The 22,727-nt window shown below is 33.6% G+C and overlaps 1 protein-coding gene across 1 annotated transcript in view; it reads right to left on the bottom strand.

The window, feature by feature from the left end:
* LOC129220557 (uncharacterized) overlaps window positions 1-22,727 on the bottom strand; it is a 103,221-nt gene that overhangs the window by 19,538 nt on the left and 60,956 nt on the right. Inside the window, exons 10-14 of the mRNA XM_054854988.1 lie at window positions 18,290-18,306; window positions 14,574-14,690; window positions 8,588-8,781; window positions 6,443-6,589; window positions 487-595 (exon numbers count right to left, since the gene is read on the bottom strand). Of these exons, the coding sequence (XP_054710963.1) occupies window positions 487-595; window positions 6,443-6,589; window positions 8,588-8,781; window positions 14,574-14,690; window positions 18,290-18,306 (584 nt within the window). The remainder of the gene's footprint in view (window positions 1-486; window positions 596-6,442; window positions 6,590-8,587; window positions 8,782-14,573; window positions 14,691-18,289; window positions 18,307-22,727) is intronic.

Here is a 22,727-nt window from a genome sequence, read left to right as displayed (position 1 = left end):
ACGTTTGTGCATGCAAGAAAAAACTTGGTTAGAAAGCAATGGTTTTCAATTGACATCGATATTTGAATTTTCGCGCTAAAAAAGTGGACTGCTTATAACCTTAGAGCAGGAATTAAAATGGAGGGAGCAAGCTCCATTGGCTAAGCAAAAGCTGACCCAAAGACCCCAAATCACGTGACTCAAAAACGACGAATAGTTGGCACGTTTTGTATGAAACATTCGAAAGAAACCTGATTTCTTCCAATGATTTCCTTTAAAATATCACATGATTTGGGTCTATTTCATGAATGAAAATCTTCACTTTACTCCCTCCATTTTATCTCTTCTCAATTCTTATAACCCTTCAGACTATACAAAATGTTCTACAATTGGTAATTTACCTTTTTTGTCTGATCTCTGGTTTTCAAATACACATAATGTTTATTTTTTAATACCAAATGTGTTATTAGGACTTGCTTTAAATAAATGAAAGTAAATGCACAATACCACTAATTCTTCGCAATCCCTTGATGTGCTCTCCAACGTATCCGGCAACGTGCGATCCTAAACTATGACCTAGGAGGTGAAACTTTTCCGGCTTTGCTCCATAGCGACCCTGAAATAGAACTGCTAGATAAATCTTCCTTAATACTGCACAATTTTGCCTAATATTCAGTAAATAACACTTAAAAAATAACATTAAAAACACTCATTGTGTACAGTTGAATACAGATCAAAAGCTATGAATTTAAAGTAATTAAAAGATTTGTCTGTGATCACACGACATTACGAATCCTTAACTCTAAGATCATTTGTAATGTTGCAATCATTCAAAAATTTGCTTACGGACCATCAGTGTGCTAAGAGTTGCAGTTTAGGACATTCTGTTGAATAATATATTACTGAGAAATGTGTAAAATTACAATTCAAAATTACCGAAGCAATTCATTGCTAAGACTTTTTTTAATGTTTAATAAGAAATCCTAATATCAGCAACTAAATGAATATTAAACGAGTTGATGGGTGCATCACATTACTTCCTTTTACGCCAAATTAATAATAGTAGTGCCTTGGAGTGAGCAAAAAGAAGCACTTTAAATATTTTTGCCCAAAGTTTGTTGCGAACTGAAGCACAAAAACGTTTCATACCGATTAATTTTCCCAATATTAGACATTTTAATGTGATTCAATGGAAAACTAAATATCGCCAATAGTGGCCAAATTTAAAAAAAACGCCAAACTTTACTGTCGCCAAGCTGGCGAAAAAACTGTGACCAAAAGCTCGGCGACATGTCGCCAAGTGTATGCCAAATTATAACACCACTTGAGTTGGCATTGATATTAACAATGATTCCCCCCCCCCCACCAAAAAAGTGTAAAGACCCCCTTAGGAACATCCGAATGCAACCCAAAGGTGAGGTGCACAACTAGACCCCACTAGGAGTCTACGTGCCAAATTTCAACTTTCTCGGATATACCGTTTTTGAGTTATGCGAGATACATACGCACAGACGTCACGAGAAAACTCGTGATTCTGGGTTCGTCAAAATGGATATTTCGGATGTCTATACGTTCTTAGACATATAAATCCACATGTGTTCGGGTTGAAAAAAAACTCAACATTCATTCGGGGACGAGCAAAATAGGCCTATTTTTGGGTGAAAATTTTTTTGTGAATGCAGTACTTCCTTTACTTCGTAAAAGGAAGTAAAAATATGTAGACATAACACGACTTTGTTATCTTGTCAAATTATGTATACATTTTTAACCATTAATAATTTCACCCAGTTGTACTGCCATGGGAAGATACAGCACAGTAATTGCAAATTCTTCATTTTTTTTCTGCATTTTTGTTGTTTACCTTAGCCTTGTTGTCCACCCTTGCTTATTTGGTTCCTGCTAAAAATAAAGCACAGAAAAAAACGTCAAATTCCATCATTTCCGTATCATTGGTAGGGAATCCAAAACTAGATTCTTCAAATTTCTCAAAACCTCAGTCTTGCCGATACTGCGCTTTGCCTTCCCGCGACAGTGTACCAGTAACGTACTCAATTGACGCGAAAGCCATACCAAAAGCTTCTCGAAACTCACATCGACGTTTTACAAAAATCGAGAATGGTCCTTTTAGAACATACGATTGCAACCAAAAAACAGTTACTTATTTTTTAAATTCTATCAAAAGGTTTCAACATTTCACGACAACCGTTTTTGAGCTATGTGAGATACGCATGTAGGTGCAGATATCGAGGAAAACTTGTCAAAATAATTCGAGGGGTACACCAGAGTTGGCCAAATTTTAATTGCGTTAACAATTAAAGATTAACAATTGATTAATTGGTAAACGTAACCACAACTAACAATTGATCAATTGTAATTGTGGAAAATCACAATTAACAATTAATTGGTAATTGTAGTTTATTACAGTTAACAATTAATTGTAGTTTGCTACAATTAACAATTGTTTTGTGAATTTTAATTAAAACTAACTCTTAAAAAAATACTGGTTTTGTATAATATATTGTACATGCGACAAGTCTACCTGGGACGTGGACGCTGGACGGATACCATATTATTATCTATTTCAATACACATGTTAGCAACTAATAAAAGATCAATGCTCAACAGTAACTTTATTACGAGCAATAAATTTACTGCAGCATATGACTTTTCCCAAAAGATCTTTTAGCTCCAGCAAAATTTCCTCAGAAAAGGTATATTTCAATTAAAAATTCAAAAACTTTTTTTCCTTTTTTTATTAATAAAAATCTAAATAACATCTGAGAGAAATTTCAGAAATGCATCTTAATTATGTACATGATTTTAAAAAAATTAAACAGAGGGGTCTTTGAGACCTCACCTCCCCTGTTGTGGGTTAAACTAAAACAATGATTTACACAAACTTAAAACACTTAAACACAAACATTTACGTGTGGAAAAAGCTTGCCTAGACGAGACTAGTTCACGCGGCGAGTAAGCAATCAGAACTGAACGAAAATACGAAATTGAATAATACTTTTGACTCTGTACCCTGCGCTGTATCTATTGATAATAAAGTTAATTGTTAGTTTTAATTGCTTCATAAAACAATTTAAAAAATTAATTGCAATCATTTTAATTGAGAAACGATTAACGTACATTAATCCAATTAAATTAATTGTAAAGTGCAATTAATAGTTCAATTGCAATTAACTTAATTGCAATTGATTTAATTGCAATTACTTTTTTAATCAATTACCAAGGCAACTGAAAAAATGATTAATGCCCAATACCGAGGTACACAATATAGACATTTTTAGTGTGGCTGTGTTAAGTTGAACTACGGCCTTGACATTGTTTAGGGTCTGGTGGGGTAAAGTGGTCATAAAATCGTAGGTTTTCAATTTAGGTGGATAGTAAGTACAACAAATTCTTTAAACACTTCAACTTTTTTTGTTGTTATTTTACATTGCAGTATTAATGAACACGGTACATTGAATTTTAGGAAGAAAAATATTGATTTTAGTAGTTTTATAGCACTTTTTTTTCCCTATGTTTTTATGACCACTTTACCCCATGGGGTGGGGGAAAGTGGTCATAGCATGGGGTAAAGTGGTCATAGTTAAAAATAGATGTAAAACCATTATAAATAATCCTAATACTTGTATACTTCGGCTATTTTTATAGTTACAAGTAGATTCACGAGTACATGCGTGTATATACGAATATATACGTGTCGTTTGTTATACACGAGTAAACACGTTCCTATATGAGTAGATACATTTATACATCAGATACATGCATACATGTGACTACTCAAGTATATACGTGTATATATGAGTATATAAGCATGTATACGTGATTACATACAGAAGTGCATACGTGTCACGTGTATATTCGAGTATATATGCGTATAAACGAACATCATATGCGCGTATGCACTTGTATCTCGAGAAAATAAGTGCATACTTGAGTATATATGTGTATAGTAGACGTATGTACGCATATATAAGTGTACATACATACATATACGGGTATACACAAGTTAATTCGTCGATACATCCAGTGCATCTTTGTACGTGTCTACTCACGTATGTATCATCTGGAAGCACGAGTATATACGCTTATATACATGTCGGCCCACAGAGTGAATCTAAGCTCTTGGGCAAAAATCAAAGGGGTGTGAGAGGGGAGGATAAGAAGCATAGAATCATAAGGAAGTTATAATCACTGACGCGCTACATGCACACAAAGCCAGAAACTGATGGATGCAAAGCAGGGCACAAATTGTTTGCACAAAGATGATTATACCTAACATTTTAGTTTTTAAGAAATATTTAGAGAAGTTGTTAAAAGTTACGGCCTGTAGTAGCTCTAATACACGCATCGCAACAAAAGCGCAACGACTGATGAAAGTTTTTCAAAAGTTTCGTTATTGCAACAAGATTGACTTGTGATTGCGACGCATGTATCACAGCTGCACGTCACTAATTTCATCAATCGCTTTAAAACTTTCTTAAGACCTAAAATGTTGTGTAAAATTGTCTTTGTGTAATATATAAATTTGTGACTTTTTTGCATCCATCAGTTTCTGGCTTTGCGTGCATGTAGCGCGTCAGCATTGTGTTTGTGACCATATGTTCTTTATGATTCTTGCTTCTTATCCTCCCCTTTAACACCTTTTAACAATTTGCTCAAGAGTTTAAACTCACCCTGTATACTTGTGTTTCTTATGCTTGTACGTAAGTGTCTACTCGAATACGTACGCGTATATACGTGTCTACCTGAGTATATAAGTGTTCTTATATTATACGAGTATAAGCGAGCATATACATGTATAGTAGAATGTATAGCTGTATGGATAAAAAATACTGGCAGACACCCATATACGTATTTATTGGCGCATTTATGTGAACACGAGTATATATGCGTATATACGCGAATATACTCGAATATTTAGCCCCGTTTACTGTAAAAACAATACATATTAAGTAAAATTAATATTTAATTTATATCTGCCTTATACTTAAATATTAAGTGACTTTAGAAGAACAGTATTCGTTAAGCCTAATATTATGACCACTTTACCCCATCTTACTTAAATTGTTCTAAAAAATTATCTAAAACAGATTCAGCTAACTGCGTATGAGCAAGAGTTCTTGAGACATGTAAGAAGCTTCCTGTGCAGTCAATCTGTTCCTAATTATAATAAACAAAATTTCCCAAGGAAGTCAAAATAGGTGTTTATATTTTGAAAATTTTCATATTTACGCAAAATATTTTTTTTTACCAAATAGGATTTTGCCAGTTGTAAAATTTTGTATTCAAAATGTAGTTTCTAACTGCCCTACTCTAAAATAAAATTTTCACATTCATTCGAACTTTAATTTACAAACTATAGCCGTTTATTTGAAGTATGACCACTTTACCCCATTGACCACTTTCCCCCACCAGACCCTACTCTTTTTTCAGATAATAGGAAAGGGTCGCTAGTACTGAGTTGAGTTGCTTTCGCATAGCTTTGCTAAAAGTATATCATCTCAAACTTGTGCCAATAACACGACCCTTTTTCACTGAACTCCCTAAAAGGAGAAACGTCAAGATCATTGCTAGGCTTGTCAGATTTCTGAAATGCTTAACCGGGACCACCCCCCGGGGTGACCCCCCCCCCCCCCCACCAGCATCGCTAGTACTCAAAATTTGTGGCTGACTCTTTGGGTGTTTTTTTGGCAGTTAATTCTCAATGCTATGTATAAGTGATTACTAATCATGAACGTAACTTATGGGTAATAAAAAATGGCATAAGCAGATAAAATTAGAACATATCACTTCTTAGGTATAAATATTTACAATTTATTTTAGTTAAAAAAACACTTTCAATGAGGAATAAAAAAATAGTTCAATAATTACATATGCTTTTCATCTTAAAGGTCTTTTTTGGTTTTAATCTCGTAAAAATTATTAGAAGCTAATATGGTTTTTTTTATAACAAAAGTACATATCAAATGAAAAAGTAAATGTTACAAATGATAAAATAATTAGCTATGAAGAATTCTTTAGGATAATTATTTTTAGACCTTTTTTGTCATTTGTAATCTAATTTATTTTTTCAGGACTTGAAGTAAACCGGCCGAGACAACGGAATTGTCTAAAAATCGGGACGTCTGGCAAGCCTAGCAGTCATAGCTCAACTTACCAGAGCCGCACTGTATGTCTGCGTTGAGATGTCACTAAATCAACCAATGTGTCACAAAATCACCCCGTCGCATCACTTCCCATTAGCATCAATCGCAATGACACGCGTCACGGGGGGCGGGCGATCCTCTCGATCTGAGCAAAATGCGTTACCGTTGAGACGAGAATCGGCCAATTTCTTTCGTCAATGAATCACAATCCTATCTTAATATACGCCACGTCACTTTTTACTTGAAATCTTAATATACGCCACGTCACTTTTTACTTGCAATTTAATTTTTTTTTAAATTACCATTAGCTCTCTCATTAGCACTGCAATTTCTTCTCCAACTTGCTCCGTGTTAGAAGCGGCTTTAGTGTAGGGTAGAAAATTACCAGAGCTCCAGTCGACAATGATAACGTTGAAGTCATCCAGAATCAGAAATTCGTCCTTCATATGCTTTAGGGAAGAAAAACACAGCTGATTAAATCAGAAGAGTAAAAATATATTCATTGCATAATTACAGATTGCAAAGTGTATTTAACAATGGTATAAGGTCAAGAAATATGGCTAGAACTAAAGTGCTACGCTTGTTTCGTATCGTCCGCATCTAAGACGTAATCTGGCAAGTAGAACAAAACTTCTTTCCTATTAGTCAAAAAGTCACTTTCGCTTAATTCTCCAAAAACATTTTCTGGCGAAATGCTTTTTAATTTAATTATTGCGAACAATTTTTATATTTATGTATAAAAATAATGGGAAAACTTATAGCCTACTAGCAGTACCCGCACATTGATGTCCGTGCTAAAAATTCAATAAAAGTCCGTTGAATAAAAAAATTGACGCTCCCTCTCCCTCTGCTGGGAAATGATCATTTTTCTTTGTATAAAATGCGTGCACACCTTTTCAAAAAAAACTACTAAGGTTTCTTTGGAATTTAAAACTTTTCGTCAAATCATTAAATTAGATTTACAGTTGCTTTAACACTATTAAGCGAGTGAAGCGTTTTTTTTTCTGCAGTTTAAAATATTTCGCCAAATAAACGAAAAAAAGACATAAAATTTACATCTTTCAAATGTAAAAATAATTCCACAACTCTATTGTTTACCGCCAAACTCGCCCAGCAACCACATTACCCTAATCCATCCGTCTAACGAAAAAACATCCCGTGGAACATTCAAAAATCGTCAGAAAAAAAGAAAATTTCGCACATTTCACTCGGATAAAAACAAATCAAAAGTTTTTCTTTCAAAACAAATCGCCAAAACAATAAATTACTTTTACGGTTGATTTAAAACAGTATCTTCGAGTTGAACCGAGCCATTGCTTCGGTCACTCGTCTGGTCTGCTAATTATATATTAGCTACCAGTTTCGCACTCTTGGCTTCCTTAAGAGGTTTTCCATCTCCCGGTCAGTCACTTTCCTATGCCGGGCTGATGAGTGCTAATTAGCACGAAACTGCAGTCCTCGGCTGGAAATGACTGAGCTGGCGGTGTATTTCACGTAGGATAATTCTGGTTAACTTTCACCTGATATGTTCTGGGACGCAAACAAGAATTTTGGGAGATTGAACAACTTCCCGAGTCCTCCATTTTGAGCTAAATCGCCAGATTTTATTGGTTGATATTTACATATGAACGGTAGGGACACCCCCACTCCAAGGGAAAATTCTGATCGCGACGCTAGAAATGTCTGAAGGCGTATCGAAGTATTTTGTGGATTTTCATCTTAATCCTCATCGGCCAGAGGATTAAGATGAAACGGATTACATATCGCATCCTAGCGAGGAAAATGACAACTCAAAACGACGGCATTGGGGAAAATCAATGCTTCAAGCAGTAGTAGTTTTAAGTGATTTTGTCTCAAATTTACAATACGTGCAAAACGTATTATGATATGCTTACTGGTTAGTTTTTGCTGTCTAAATCAATAGTGCATACCCTAAATTCGAAATTGTTCTAAATTCTGACATTTTAATGTTTCACTATTTATTACATCGTTTTTCCGCCTCCAGGCACCAGTTACATAAGCTAACTGAATGCGAGTTGTGGTAATAAAGAGGGAGAAACTTACATTTTAAATCTATAGTTGGTGCTTTTTTCTAAAATTTTTAATTGTAACTTTTCTTGCCAGTGTGCGATATTTTAAGCCCAAAATATTGTTATAACAGCTGCTGTGATAGCCGTAGTTCCTTAATGTCAAAGTTTTGCTCGTTAAAATTAAAAACTCTTTCAAACACTTGTGTTCAGAATTTTTTGAACATTTCTGCGTCACAAATTGAATTCAAAAGCTATGTTAGATTATATTATCTATTGCGTACACATGATGCTAAACTAATTAAATTCTTAAACTCTTTCTGGAAGGAAAAGAAATTTAATTACATTACCATACATATTGTATGAACCATACATACTAGTACATAGGTTACCGAAATCGTGTGTTCTTATTCTACTTACGTGCATCCATTCGGCTATTTTAACTTTATCCAGGAACCCATGTATAATCACTTTTGTTTCCAACCTAGGATTAAAGAAGTGTAAACCTTCCCCTGTGAGGGGATCCAGTCTTTGACCTCTCACAAACTGGCGCGAATAGAGATAAAATTTAGTCAGTATTCGAGGTTTTTGAAGCACCTCTGCTGGCAACACATCTGAAAATAAAAAAACTCAACTGAAAATAAAGATAAGACTATTTAACACACACTTAAAAAATTTCCGCAAAATTTACGGTAATTGTTACTGGCATCCATGTTGCCATTAACTATTACCGTAAAAATCAAATGTTACTGTAAAATTATACGGTTTCCTCGGTAGGCCACAGCAACCTATTGGAGGTGGGATCTCTTATTTCTCCGGTATAGATTACCGTAAAAATCAGCGAGTAAATGCGCCATTTTATAGTAACAATTACAAGAAAATCTTCCTGCATTTTTTACAGTGTAGAATATAGAATTAGTTGAAATAGAACAGTTGACTCTCGATTTTACGAACCTCTAATTTACAGACACTCACGATTTTACGAACTATTCGTTAGTACCGAAAAATCTTCCACTGAAACAAAGTAATTTTTCATTCCTTTTTCCGAACTGGAAAAAAAATTGCGAATCAGGTGTAAGGTCAAAGTAGCCTTTTCTTAAGAGTTCCAACACCAAGGACAGGAAATCTCAGGGTAGAAAATAATTCTTTTCATTTAAATTGCAATTATATGTAGTATTTTATTCACTCTGCTTTTAAATAAATTAGTTCAAAAATGGTGGAGTTTTTACATTTTTTTAAGAGGCTTTTTTCTTATTTGGCACGAAATAGAACATAAGATATCTATTAGTATTAATAGAATTTCCCTAAAAATATTTGTACCATACATAATCCTCGATTTTACGTACTCTGGCGGTTTTAAGCACTATTTTCGTGGTTTCGAGGAATTCGTAAACTTCAGCGTCAACTGCAATAGGTATATATTTCTATAGGAATTAACACGTGAAAAGGTTAGTGTTGAAAAGTATTTGACTTTTTCGCATTGAATACAAGTTCTGAAACTTCACTTAGTTTTTTTTTATCTCGGCGGTTCCCAAACTGGATAATTACCCCCAAATGGGCAAAGTGGGTTTTCTGAGAAGTAAAAACAGTACCAACATTGAGTAATTGTTCGGTTACAAAACAAAAATCATTGAAAATTAAGTATATCAAATCTACCTAATCTATAATTAATGAAAAAAGATAATAAACTTATAGCTCACGATGTGCACTGGTCTCACCAACTATTAAACAAATCGTTATAACTAAGCAATATAATGTCACCCGTCTCATTGACTACTATTTGATTGTGAAAAAAATTACTAAGAAACAGGTGATTTCTTGATCTGAATGATTAAAATTGTTATTTATTTTCGTGATTTAGAAAAGGAAAAGCCAATTTATTTTTAGAATAAACATTTTGGGGGGTTATTGCTAATATATTTGCTCTGAGGGTAACATGAAATTTGTGAAAAATATGCCTTAAAAAATTTGGGAACCACTGCTGTATCTCAATGTTCAACGCTAGAGATGCATGCAAATTTATAAGGTAAGTCTTATCGAATTTTAACATTCATGAATCTTTGAGACAGAAAATAATTTTAAAAAGAAATTCAAATTTTCATACAATATTACAAACAGTATTTGTTTACCCGTTGCGCGTACCAAGTGGTTGCATCTGATATTATTCGACGAAAATTCGACTATTTGAGCGCGAATGTTAGCTATTAAATCGTTTTACGTTGTAAATTATGGGCAAGGGATAAGCAATTGTAAAGGCAGATAGAAAATTAGAAATACTCGGAGCTCTAACGTGTCGCAATATGCATTGCTTAGAAATCTAATTCCAAATCGACTTTTCTCATAAATTCAACCATTTTATACATCATTTGTGCTGATCGATCAAAAGTATTTTTAGTCATGCATGACTTTCAAGAACCGTGTCGGCTAAGATTCATTGGCACGTGTGCCACTTGCGCTGTATTTGTGTCCAATAAAATTCCCAGGATGTGTTTTTTTTATGCAGATATTTTTATTTTTTGATAAACCACAGCTTCAGACTTGTAAAGAGAAACCGAGTGTTATCTAACTATGCTTTGTCATAAAATATTTTAAAAATATGTGCTTCAAAGTTCAAAACAAAATTAAATCTTAATTCGAATTAAAATTTATTAAAATGCCAACCACTTTCAACTATTTCATTTGGGGATGTCCACAAATGATATCACACTTTAAGGAAGGAGGAGGTCGTGAAATTGCGACAGTTTGTGTCAAGAGGGAAGGAGAAAACATGTACGGATATCACGCATTTTCATAAGGATAGGTTTTTTGAAACGTAGCGTGTCATGTGACAAAGGAGGTATGGTGAAGTGTGACACTGTGATAAAAGGGGGGGGGGGGTCAAAAAAATGGAAAAACTAACATCCCATTTAACTACAGCCCCTCCTATAACCATGCTTCCAATAATAAAAATTATTTAGCTCCAATAGAGTCGTTTTCTCCCTTTTCATAAAATACATCACTTCACTGGTATGGGGCTCAAAATTGAATATCAACACAAATGAAGATTTAAAAATGTATATATTAATCGACTTAACTAGGAAAAAAATTTTGAAAAAAAAATAGAACCGACTTCAAAATTGCTCTAAAAAGTGAAAAATAATTTTATTCTTTAAACACCATCGATAATACTTTTAAACATAATTTTTGAAGTTGGCGCAAAAACGATCGATAAAATCATTCACAGCCATAACTCAACTACGAGTATAAATTTAACCACGTCCAGTTTCTTCACTACCACATGCATTACGCATTGATGACAGCATATTTGAGTAACGACATAAATGTTTCGCTCCTAAGTTTGGATGATTTTTTGATAAAAATATGAACGAAGCATGGTTACAATGGATTTTACTTTTTGTTTTTGCGCCAACTTCAAAAATTATGTTTAAAAGTATTATCGATGGTGTTTAAAGAATAAAATTATTTTTCACTTTTTAGAGCAATTTTGAAGTCGGTTCTATTTTTTTTTCAAAATTTTTTATTTCATTCTTTTTAGTGTAAATGTAGATATTTCAGTAAAAGTAAGAAGTTACCTAGTAAGAAGTGCGGCTCTTTATCACTGTATTGCTTTAGAAAAGCCTTTATTCAAAATCATCATTACAATTACTATTAATTTTACTGTTATATGGCACCAAACTTTTATAACAATGAGTTTCATATTGTCGCGTAGATGAAGATAGCGAAGACAATGTGAAAGCCAAATGAAGCGAATACTCGTTAGTCTCAACTCGAGATCTTTATTCAGAACCACGAATGAACGTTACATCCCCTTATATACAACTTGAAAAAGTGCTGGAACTTTCCAGACTTGAAAAAGATACAGAAATTAATAGAACATTCGAGAAAATTCGGGAAACAGTAGAAACGAAAATTTAGTAAAATTCACTTTGTCCTAGTCGGGATTTGAACCCGGGTTGCTCGTGTGGGAGACGAGCATTCTACCACTGAGCCACCGTTATCCACGGGTGTAAAGTGCGAACTTCGCTACAATATCATTTTAATCATTTAATAGGGAAATTTACTGTTTTTTGCCCATAACTTTTTTTCTAAAGAACAAATATGGTCAAACAAAGTAATGGGACCTAAGTTGAGCCATCCTCTATCCATTAAAAAAAGAATCATCAAAATCGGTTCACTAGGTGACACGCTATGAGTGGACAAACAAAAAAAAAAAACATACATACGGTATGAACTGATAACCGCCTCCTTTTTGAAGTCGGTTAAAAATTGAACTTGGATAACTTTAAAAAAGTAAAATATTTTCTCGTTCATAAATTCATAAAATGCATTATTTTGATTGAATCTTAAAATTTAACTCTAAAACGGGATAAAATTATTTCAAAATTAATCTTCAACAAAAAAAAAGTTACGTGATTCCATTAATATCAAAAAGGAAAGTTTCCAAACAAATTACAACTGAATGTAATAATTTTTTTCTGATATTAAATTTAGTATAAAACATTTTAGATTAATTTAAACGAATATAGTGTTCACCAAAACACAAAGCATAATTTAAAGCATAATTCTAATTATAATTTTTAAATTAAGCTCTAATCTTAATTTCCATAAACAATATATACTGAGATACCCGAGTATTGCCGAAATGCAATATTAAATAATCAATTAGGTTTCTTGACAGGTTCGAAATAAAAAAGTTTTACATGAAAGCTATAAGTACAAGTGTTCGTAATTCAAGAGACAAAATATTTAGTTTCTGCAGGTCATTCAATTTATTATGCTCTTACACCAGTTGTAATGAAACAAATATAATTTCAACTTTCTGGCGTGAAACGAAAAGTAATCAAACGCGACTGTTTGATTCAACAGCAGAGCATACTATAAATTAAACAGTTGCCGGAAAGTAATATGACAGCAAGTGAAACTATTGATGATAGGTTCTCATTATCCATAAATGAAAATCTACACTAGAAGTGCAAAATACAAAGTTTAAAACACATGTATGCTACTTTTTACATTGTGCTTTTTTATATTTCAACTCAAAAAAGAAAACTAAAAAATATCTTCTTGCTGTTAGGGCTGTTACATAATAAAGGGAGTGTAAAAAAAATCCTATGGTAACCATAGTTGCTTAGTAACCATAGTGAACAATTGGACACTGGCAAAACTGGTTTGAATTAAGCAAATAAATTAGTCAAAGATCCTAACATATATTGAATCTATTCGACAGTCATTTTAGGTTTCTAATTGTCTACACAATCGTAAATTACCAAGGCTACATTCAGAAACAGGCGGGGGGGGGGGGGGGGGGGGTACGTAGGGTTGAGTCCCAAATTGAAGACTTATTCGGACTATCGTTTCCGAATGTAGCCCAAATATGTTGGGCGATTACGCATTCGAATCGTTAACATCTTAAATTCTAATTGTGCTCGGTATTTTTTTTTTTTTTTTACATTTTCTAAAATTAGCAAATATGATCGGTAATTAAAAATTGCATTGTTGACATTCTCTTTAATGCCTAATAAGCCGGTAATTGAACATTTCAACTGGTTTTGAGCATACTAAGTACCTCGAATTAATCTTTTTTTGACATAATTAAAACATATCAACTATAGTTTGGGCAAATCGAACCCAGTAGCACCGTAATTCTGTGATTAGGATTTGCGTAGCCTTCACAATGCTGTCAGGTAAGATTTGCCTAACTATCGAATATTGAAAAAAAAAATCCCGTTGCATTGAATATAAAATGAGCAATTTACGTATATAAATATCACAACGATAGTTATTTCAATCAATGCTTGGCATCTTTGAATTATCATTAATCACAAAGAATGCAGGAAACTCTCAAATAGACGACCGTAATAACGTTGAGCCTCGTCTCGTAGTTTGCAGTTGATGAATTAAATACATTAAACTTCTTAAATCTACTTAAGAAAATAATAAAAACATAACCATGAGTTTGAACGAAGAAAATTTTGTATTAAATTTCAAAATACTTCATTTGAAAACAAACTTAGCAGCACCTTTTTATTCTTTTATGTGCGTGTTAATGTAACGGCCATGGGGCAGTGCAGATAAAGGGCATTGACTGCAAATTTCTTTTTTTTTTCTTATCTTTTCTTTTAATCTATTGTATGTTAGCTTTATTGTACAAGCTTGCTTATTTTGTTTCCGATGAAAAAAACGTCTAATTCCAACATTTCCCCATTGCTATTATTGAACCCAAAACTTGTTTTTTTCAAATATCTCGAAAACTCATTTCTGCAGATATTGTCGCTTACCTGCTTACAACAGTCTACACCTGCTTCTTCCATTTCCATCAAGTTCACGAGACATGCTCTACACAAATATAACTGCTACAGAGTTACAAAATAATTAATTAACTGTTTTGAAAATGCAACCAACTTACTTCTTACATGCTTGATAGCGCTTCGTTCTATAACTCTCAAACCGTTCAGTATAGGTTCGGTGAAATCATCCATGTCGGAGGACAGGAATCTTTCTAAGAGTAACATCATAAGAACAGCTACCGTCACCATTTTTGGAGAGTGTACCAGCACACCATGCAACAATGACACCAGCTTTAGAACATTCTATTATCTCTCCTCCCGATGAGTTGCCAAAATCTTTCTTTAAACAATTTAATCTTATCGAGTTAATTCAATATTTCTTCATCTTCTTCAGTGTTGGACTTTTTTGGCGGCAGGACCGTGGTACAGGAAGTCGTGGGTTTGATTCCCACCTATGCTCTGGGTGTGATTTTCTCTCTTTGTGCTGCAAATCTTTATAGTGTTGTTTGGTCTGTAAATAATTTTTTGTAAAAATTGTCGTTATTATGAAGTGCAACAAAAGGCGCAAAGTGCACAGTCCTTTTATAGTTGCGCAAGCGAATGCTTCCGATTGAACTTTAATTTGAACTTGGTGGCAAGATCCTGCCCACTAAATGTTTAACCCCATAGACTATTTCCAAGGGATTCTGATAAGTTAAGCTATGACCTTGAAACGTTTACCTTTTTTTTGGGGAGTTCAGCGAAAAAGGGGCTTTTTTTTGACTCGGATTTGAGAGGAATACTTTTGCAAAACTGCTATGAATGTAACCAAACTTAACTTAAAGACTATTACCCTTCAATATTATCACAAAAAGACGGCCATATCACAACTTATCAGTTCCACACTACATTCGGGTTTGCAGCCAAGGGTGGAAATTGATGACTGGTTAGGTGAGACTTACCTTAATTCCATTGCATTCAGTTGTTGTTGTTGTCCTTTGCAAACTAGGATGGCTATTTCGGGAGTGCTGCTTTACTTTTCCAACTGTACCGTAATTTGGTGTGAAGTCCGACTTTCACAGTACCCACATGCCATATAGACCCGTGTATAGAACAGGAAACCAATTACAGAACAATAACACACTCTCACAAAGAAAGGACAAGGACAGGAGAGAGAAATTACATCCATGCCCGATCCCGGATTCGAACCCAGATTTTCCCCATCCACTGTCAGACTTATCTGACCGCTAGGCAAGGCGGTCGGTCTTGCATACAGTATGCATCAAAATGAAACGGGGTGACATGGCTACGTCCTCCTTTTCTGCAGTACATTTATATTTGTACGTATTGAGGTAAATAAAAACTTCAGCATAAGTACGATGCGCATTACGTTACAAATTCACAATAAAGCATTTGTTTTCGTTCTGAACACTAAAACAACCCTTATGGTGAACCAATTTCTTGTGCTTCAGGTTCCGTGCTCACTTCTGGATGCCAGTCATATATCTGTACCATTGAGAAGGGATAAAAGGTGGAGATATTGAAACATTCAAATCTTGAAGCAAGGATTTTAAGTCACGTAATATGTTTTAAAGAAAAGAATTAGAAGAAATCAGATTCATTTCACTTGTTTCACGTAAAACGTCTCTCCTATTCGTTGCAGTTGAAACACGTGACTTGGAATCTTTGCCTCAGCGTTTTCTACGCCAATGATTGAACATGCTCCCTCCAGTTACTAATTCCTGCTCTAAAGGCCATGTCACACGTAGCGAAATTCGTTCAACCTGACGATCAACTTCGGTTCGACTCAACCGCGAGAGCGAATTCCGACCGGAAAATCCCCGTGTGCTATGCTTTCTGAGGTTAAACGTATTCCGTTCAACTTTTTATCTTCTCGGCAAAAAAGTTGGATCAACCTCAACTTTCAGCCAATCAGGAGGAAGCAATCCTTCGACTTGTTACGTCAAAATACAACATGGCCGCCTGTAACAACATCAACAGCTCGTGCAAGGAATGGAATAAACTACTAGAATAACTTCAGGTGAGTTATTATTGCTATTTTTTGTTAAAAACAAGTATAAAACGTAATATTTCATAAACCTCCACCTTAATATTGTGTTAAAAGGTCGATTTCTAGTTTAAAGTCGTCGTAAGAATTTTCTAGCCAAATTCGCCAATCTCGTATTGTGTAATCTTGCCAAATCAATGAATGTTTGTTGTTTGTAAACAATCTGAAGCAGAGCAACGGTAATGAGTCAATCCAGTAGAAATCACCCAGGCCGTGTTGCTCGACATCTTATTTTTTGTACTAGTTAATTCTCACTACTACGTGAGTTCAAAAGTGTTTGAAAGAAATTTTTTTTGGCTCATACTTTTTTTTTTAACCCGCCATTTTAAGTTTGCTTAGTTTCCGTTTTTTGGACCAAAAACAAGTTTTATGTAAATGCATTTAACTCGGTTAATTTTACAGCTATCAGGACAAAACAAAATCCTACATCACCAGAAGGATGCCCTAAATACGTTTTGCTTTCAAAATATTATTTAAATGGTGAGATAAGTGAAGAAAAAAATGAACAATTACAAACTGAAAATTAGCACAAAATACGAGTTTTAGTGCTACAAAAATAGTAAAAAGGAGGAGAGTCTCAGCTCTATTTTTTTTCTTGTGTAGATATAATATAGAACTACTTGTAGAAATTTTAAACTTGAGAACTTTGTCCTTTTTTTGCAAACTTTTTCAAAAATGGAAAAAATCGAATTTTGGTAAAGTTTGAAGTCAAATATCTCAAAAGGGACTGAGTAAAAAATTATGAAATTGATACAGGTAACACCATTTTATGACATGAAAATATGATTAGAATTTGATGACTGAGACTCAACTGGTGCTAGAGTTATAGGGCATTAGATATTCCCAAATATTGCATTTTCGCAAAGTTTAAAACGAAATAGTTCAAGAGGGACCGAGTGAAAAACAATGAAATTGATACAGGTAGCACTTTTTTATTACATGAACCTATGATTACAATTTGGTGACTGAGATTCAACTGGTATCAGAGTTATAGTGCATCAAAGTTGGCCAAATAACACATACACGAAGTTAAAAATTAATTCAGAGATAAGCTTCACTTTCCAAACATTTAACAGCAACAAAAGTTCCTCTTCTTTAATAAATAAAATTCATGCAATAGAAATATGCACAAAAATAAACAAATGAATAAATGAAATAAATGTTTAGCTTCTGTGTCCTAAACATTTAAGTATATACACATCATAGATCAATTGTTATTAATAATAACACAATTTTTGTGCTACAATTTATCATCTTTTGCATAAGTTTTCTTCTGCATGTAAAATACCAGACACCCGGTTATCACATCCAGAGGCTGGAGGCAGATGGTCTCGGTGAGATGACATCTGCCTCCAGCTCGGTTATTCACTCTTCTGGACTGATGAGTTCTAATAAGAACGAAACTGCAGTCTCTGGATATGATAACCGGGCTGTCTGGTAGATTACATGTGGTTCTGCCTTAACTCTGGGTTAGGGGGGGTAACTTACTGCTGATAAGTTTTCTTCTGAATTGAAATGTTTACTTGATTTTTCTTGTTATGTTCCTAAGAACAGTAATTAGAGAAGAGACTTTTAGTTGAAATTGGTTGAATAGCTACTTATGCTTGAAACAAAACCTTTAAAAAAACTTTTCAACTAATGTAATACATCTGCATTAATGCTTGTTCTTTAAAAATGTAGCTGTTTTTTTTTTTTAACTTGAAGTTATTTTTTTATATCGCAGACACAGTGAGCTGTTATTGCAAATCATCTTTAGAATATTACTTTTAATATTAATTTAGTACATACCTTTGCCTCCCCTGCCCCTAGAAGAGGCAAATGCATAATGTATGCATATTTCATCAAAATGAATAAATAAAATGAAAAATTGCGTTTTGACATATTGAATTCAAATTATGCTTTTCGCAAACACGAGCTGTGTTAGGACCCTACTCGTTGGGTTTCTTGCTTCTACTACTGGTTCTTGTTTCTGAAATCAACTTTATTTATGTCCGATCCTCTCTACTTTACACAATCAACCTCTGCGAGCATGTCCCTCCTCCTGGGCGGTGGCTTGTGTGGGTGTAGGTGCATCTGTTTATGTAGTCACTTGTGTGTGTACATGTAGGGCAGCATGGATACCACCACTCAGGGGGAGCTGATGCCAATGGACAGTAGAGCTCACATGATCCTGGGTCGGAAAATCAAAAGATCCATCAACTGCGTTCAAGTGAAGCAAGTGGTTGATTGTTTAAAAACAGCACTCACACCATGCCTATACTTTACGGAAAAACATTGGTTTCATAAAAGCTAGGGGGTACTTTGCCTGTACTCCTCCCTGTATGATATTCATGTTATATATACTTGTCTAATTTGTTTTTATAATTTTAGATTATGTGAGAAAGAATTTCATGTGATTGTGTACAGATGCAGTTATAGAGGTTGCAGTCGAAAACTGTACCAGGCCGAAGTTAATTATTGTTGAATTTTGAAATGTAATTGAAATTATATATTAATACATATGAGTGTGTGTATGTAACTTATTGTAAATAAAGTTTATGCATAAATTTTAAGTGTCAGTTTCTCTAAAGATTTGAATACTAAGAAAAATGAACCAGTTTTGATTTTTTTTTTCTTCCTTGGTACATTTTATAAAAGATAATGTTCTTTCAGTATGCTCTGCAAAAACATCTATGAAGCATTGTTCTTCTCAGAGAACAAAAGTAAAACAACTCACATTTCTTACTTAATTGAATGTACCTGCATGACTCAATTTAATCAATAGAACCATTTTAAGTCCAATTTTTCAAACTATGAAAAGTAGTACAAACCTGCCTAAATCAGTAGAAAAGTTAGTATTCTTGCGTTCTATGTAACTTGTAAACTATGCAATAAGTACTTTATACTCTTCACTATTTAAAAATTTAAGTTTTGATTTTTTTTAAAGTAATAAATTTCATGTGCATGTGTTGGAAAGATAAAATAAAAAGGGTTATGTACGGAGGATTCATATAAAAACAGTAGCATGTATATATAAAAGTAGAAAATTTTGTAATTCCACTTTTTGTGTATTGCCAAAAAGATTTCTATTTTAACAACTACACTTGGTGTACATTTAATAGCAAAATAATAATGCATAGACAAAGTTGGGTTTTTGACAAAAAAAAAAAAAAAATCCTGTTTTTGACATTACCTGTTGAAAACTCCAATACTGACATTGATAATTTTTATAAACACATATGGTTTCCTGATGCTAAAAAATTATTTCGCATAAAATCAATAAAATTAATAGTTCAATTAATAAGTTTGATTAAAATTAATTGATAAATTTTCTTGTAAATTTGTTACACTGTAAAAGTAGTTATGGATATTAAAACTGTTACATCTTGTTTTCAAAGTAGTTTTGTTTTAAACTTTTTAATAACTTAATTTATTTGTAACAATTAGATACAATTAATTTTATCAATCAAAAAGTCTTTCTGGGAAAGAATTTATGCAATGTCTCTTTTCTTTTGAGTAAAAGTGAAACTAAGTTGATCAGCACTCAATAGTTAAGTATAATAGTAGCTAAATATTTTGAATGGTGCTATTTACTTTTTTTTATGTTATTAAATTTTTCTCCAATATAAATATTTTCTGTTTATAGAGGAACTAATAGTTGCTTGATACAATCAAAGACATAAGTGTCAAAAGCTTAAATACCAACTCTAATAGCTTTTGTAGCGATTATCGCTCAATTCAGGATGTCTCAGCAAAAGTATGATGGAAAAGTTTTAGACAAAACAATATACCCCTGTTCAGCATCAGTAGAGAGGATATTCTCCAGTTTTGAATTGATCCATTCCAAACTTAGAAATGGACATGGTGTGCAAAAGGATTTCAAATTAGTATTTTATCACTGCATGCTTTGAGGAGAAAAGATTTAGAGTGGGAATAAATGTAAATGTTGACTAAAGATGCAAATTTTATTAAAGTTTGCAAAATAAACTAGACAAATGTATGCATTGCCTTGCACTTTCAGCTTTAAAAAATTTAAGAAATAAATAGTCATTATTATTGTTACTATTCAATATACTGCTATTTCCAATACTTTTTTTTTATCCTATACGATTAGTAGCTCTTTTGTTCATCTCTCTCATTCTACAGACAAGCAGCTTGTTGAATCAACATTCCGTTTGGGATTTTTTACTAAACATATATTTTTTTATCTAAAACAGTCGAAAAGTTTTCTTTAGTGTATGAAATAAAAATATTTTAAACTGAGAATCATTTGCTGTAGTAATTTTATAGTAAATACAAATTTTTTAGTCAGGTTTTGGGCAGATAAGTGTTTAAAAGTAATAACTCAGAAATGTTCGTTTACTTGATTATAATTGCTGTTATTAAATTTTTGTCACATATTTTAAAATGGTAGACAAGATTACTGGTTTAAAAATCACAACTTTTACATTAATAGACAAGTTATTTATAAATATCGACTCTTACTCAGGTCTACATCTGCAGGCGGGGGGGGGGGGAGGCTACGACCCAAGAAATTGGAAAACTTTTTAAATAAACGAATACACTTAAATCTTCCAAATTGCAAACACATTAGGGACATTTCTGTAAAGTATCAGGATAATTTAAAGATTTTATTTTGGAAAATCAGCAAATGTGAAATAAATACATAGAATTGTTAAATGAGACACGAAAATGTCCGTTTCAAATAAAATTATTCAAAAAAACCTTTAATTACATTATGAAAAGCAGCAAGACTAATCAAAGTGTAAAAAACGTAATAGTTAGATAGGAGTTACCTACATTTGCAAAAAAAAAAAAAAAAACTTGCTATTGGACCCAGAAAGATGAATAAAACAAAATTTTTTAATGTAAAAAGTTTTATATGATCCACTGCTTTTGTAATGAACTTATACGTAAAATGAGAAAAAGAAAAATCAGGAGTGAAGAATTTCAAACTCCCTCAAAAGCAAAATAAATAATAAAAAAAAAAAAAACCTTTGTATGAAAATCAAAATAGCGAGTTAAAACAAAAATAAATAATAATATTGAATTTAAAATTAAAAAAAAAGTGAAGAAAAGCTTCCATGTTTTTATTTAATTCTTATCGGGGGAGGAGGGGATCAAAATTTATAGATCCAGGCCTGCTTTTACTCATAGTTATTAGGTAAAAGGGCTGTTATCGCTGCATTGAGCTAGTAAAATCAAGATGTTTATAAATCACATTTTCATAATTTCGAAAGATTGCAACTTTTAAAACTGAAATTTATTTACAGCTTTGAAATAAATTGTGGAAAAAAACCCTTTAAATCCAAAAAACATCGCTCAGAGTATATTGTGCTAACTCGCCTAAAATTGTAGACAGAAGCCACGTTTAGGATCAACCCTTCGCTTGAGAGCCTGGCAACCCAGTTCAACTTCTCCAAGAGAAAGTTGAATGAAAGCTTGAAGTTGAACGGATAAGTTGAGCGAATTTCGTTACGTGTGACATGGCCTTAAGATCTGCACCTAGAAGCAAGGACAATCAACGTCAGCTTTTAACCTAATTTAGTTCATGATAGAAATGTGTCCACGATGTGTTCATACAATTTTCAGTCCAAGAACTGACAATATGAACCTAATCCTGAGTATAGTATTCACCCCATGATGTGGGGGTGAATACTATACTCCCCCCCCCCTCAGCACCCCTGCGCAGTTAAGAGTAAACTACTCGAACCGTTGGTTTATCGGGATGACCGATAGCATTTATTGCAGATCTCAAAATGCAGATTTAGTTCTGGGTGTCCTCCCCTCCCCCCACCCAAGTACGACAGAGCACTCCCCTTTCCCCAAATTTTACGAAGCCCCACCGCACCCAAAAAAGTTCCTCAATGACACTTTAATATTTTTTAAACACCTCTAAAAGTTCTGATGGCTTAATCTGCACCCTGACCATGCCCACTCCCCCCCCCCCCTTGCCATCCCTGTTTTAGTTTTACTTGAGTTATTAAAACTATTTACTGGAAAATTAAATTTTCGAGATGGCCGATAGATTTTTAAAAATTCAGATGGTTTAGTTATTGATCCCCCCCCCCCCCCCCCAAGAGCGAACACGCAACTCATCCACATCCCCAAATTTTACGAAGCACCCCACCCCTCAGAAGTGCTATCCCCCAAAATGAGACTTTTATCTTTTTATAGCACCCTTTGTAAAAATTTGAATGGCATAAACAGAGCCTTACCCCATCCCCCCGTCCCGCTTTAGTAAAAT

Source organism: Uloborus diversus, chromosome 4 (assembly GCF_026930045.1).
Source record: "Uloborus diversus isolate 005 chromosome 4, Udiv.v.3.1, whole genome shotgun sequence".
Classification (NCBI taxonomy): domain Eukaryota; kingdom Metazoa; phylum Arthropoda; class Arachnida; order Araneae; family Uloboridae; genus Uloborus; species Uloborus diversus.
Note: the sequence above shows the minus strand (reverse complement) of the source record. Positions and strands in the feature narration are given on the sequence as shown.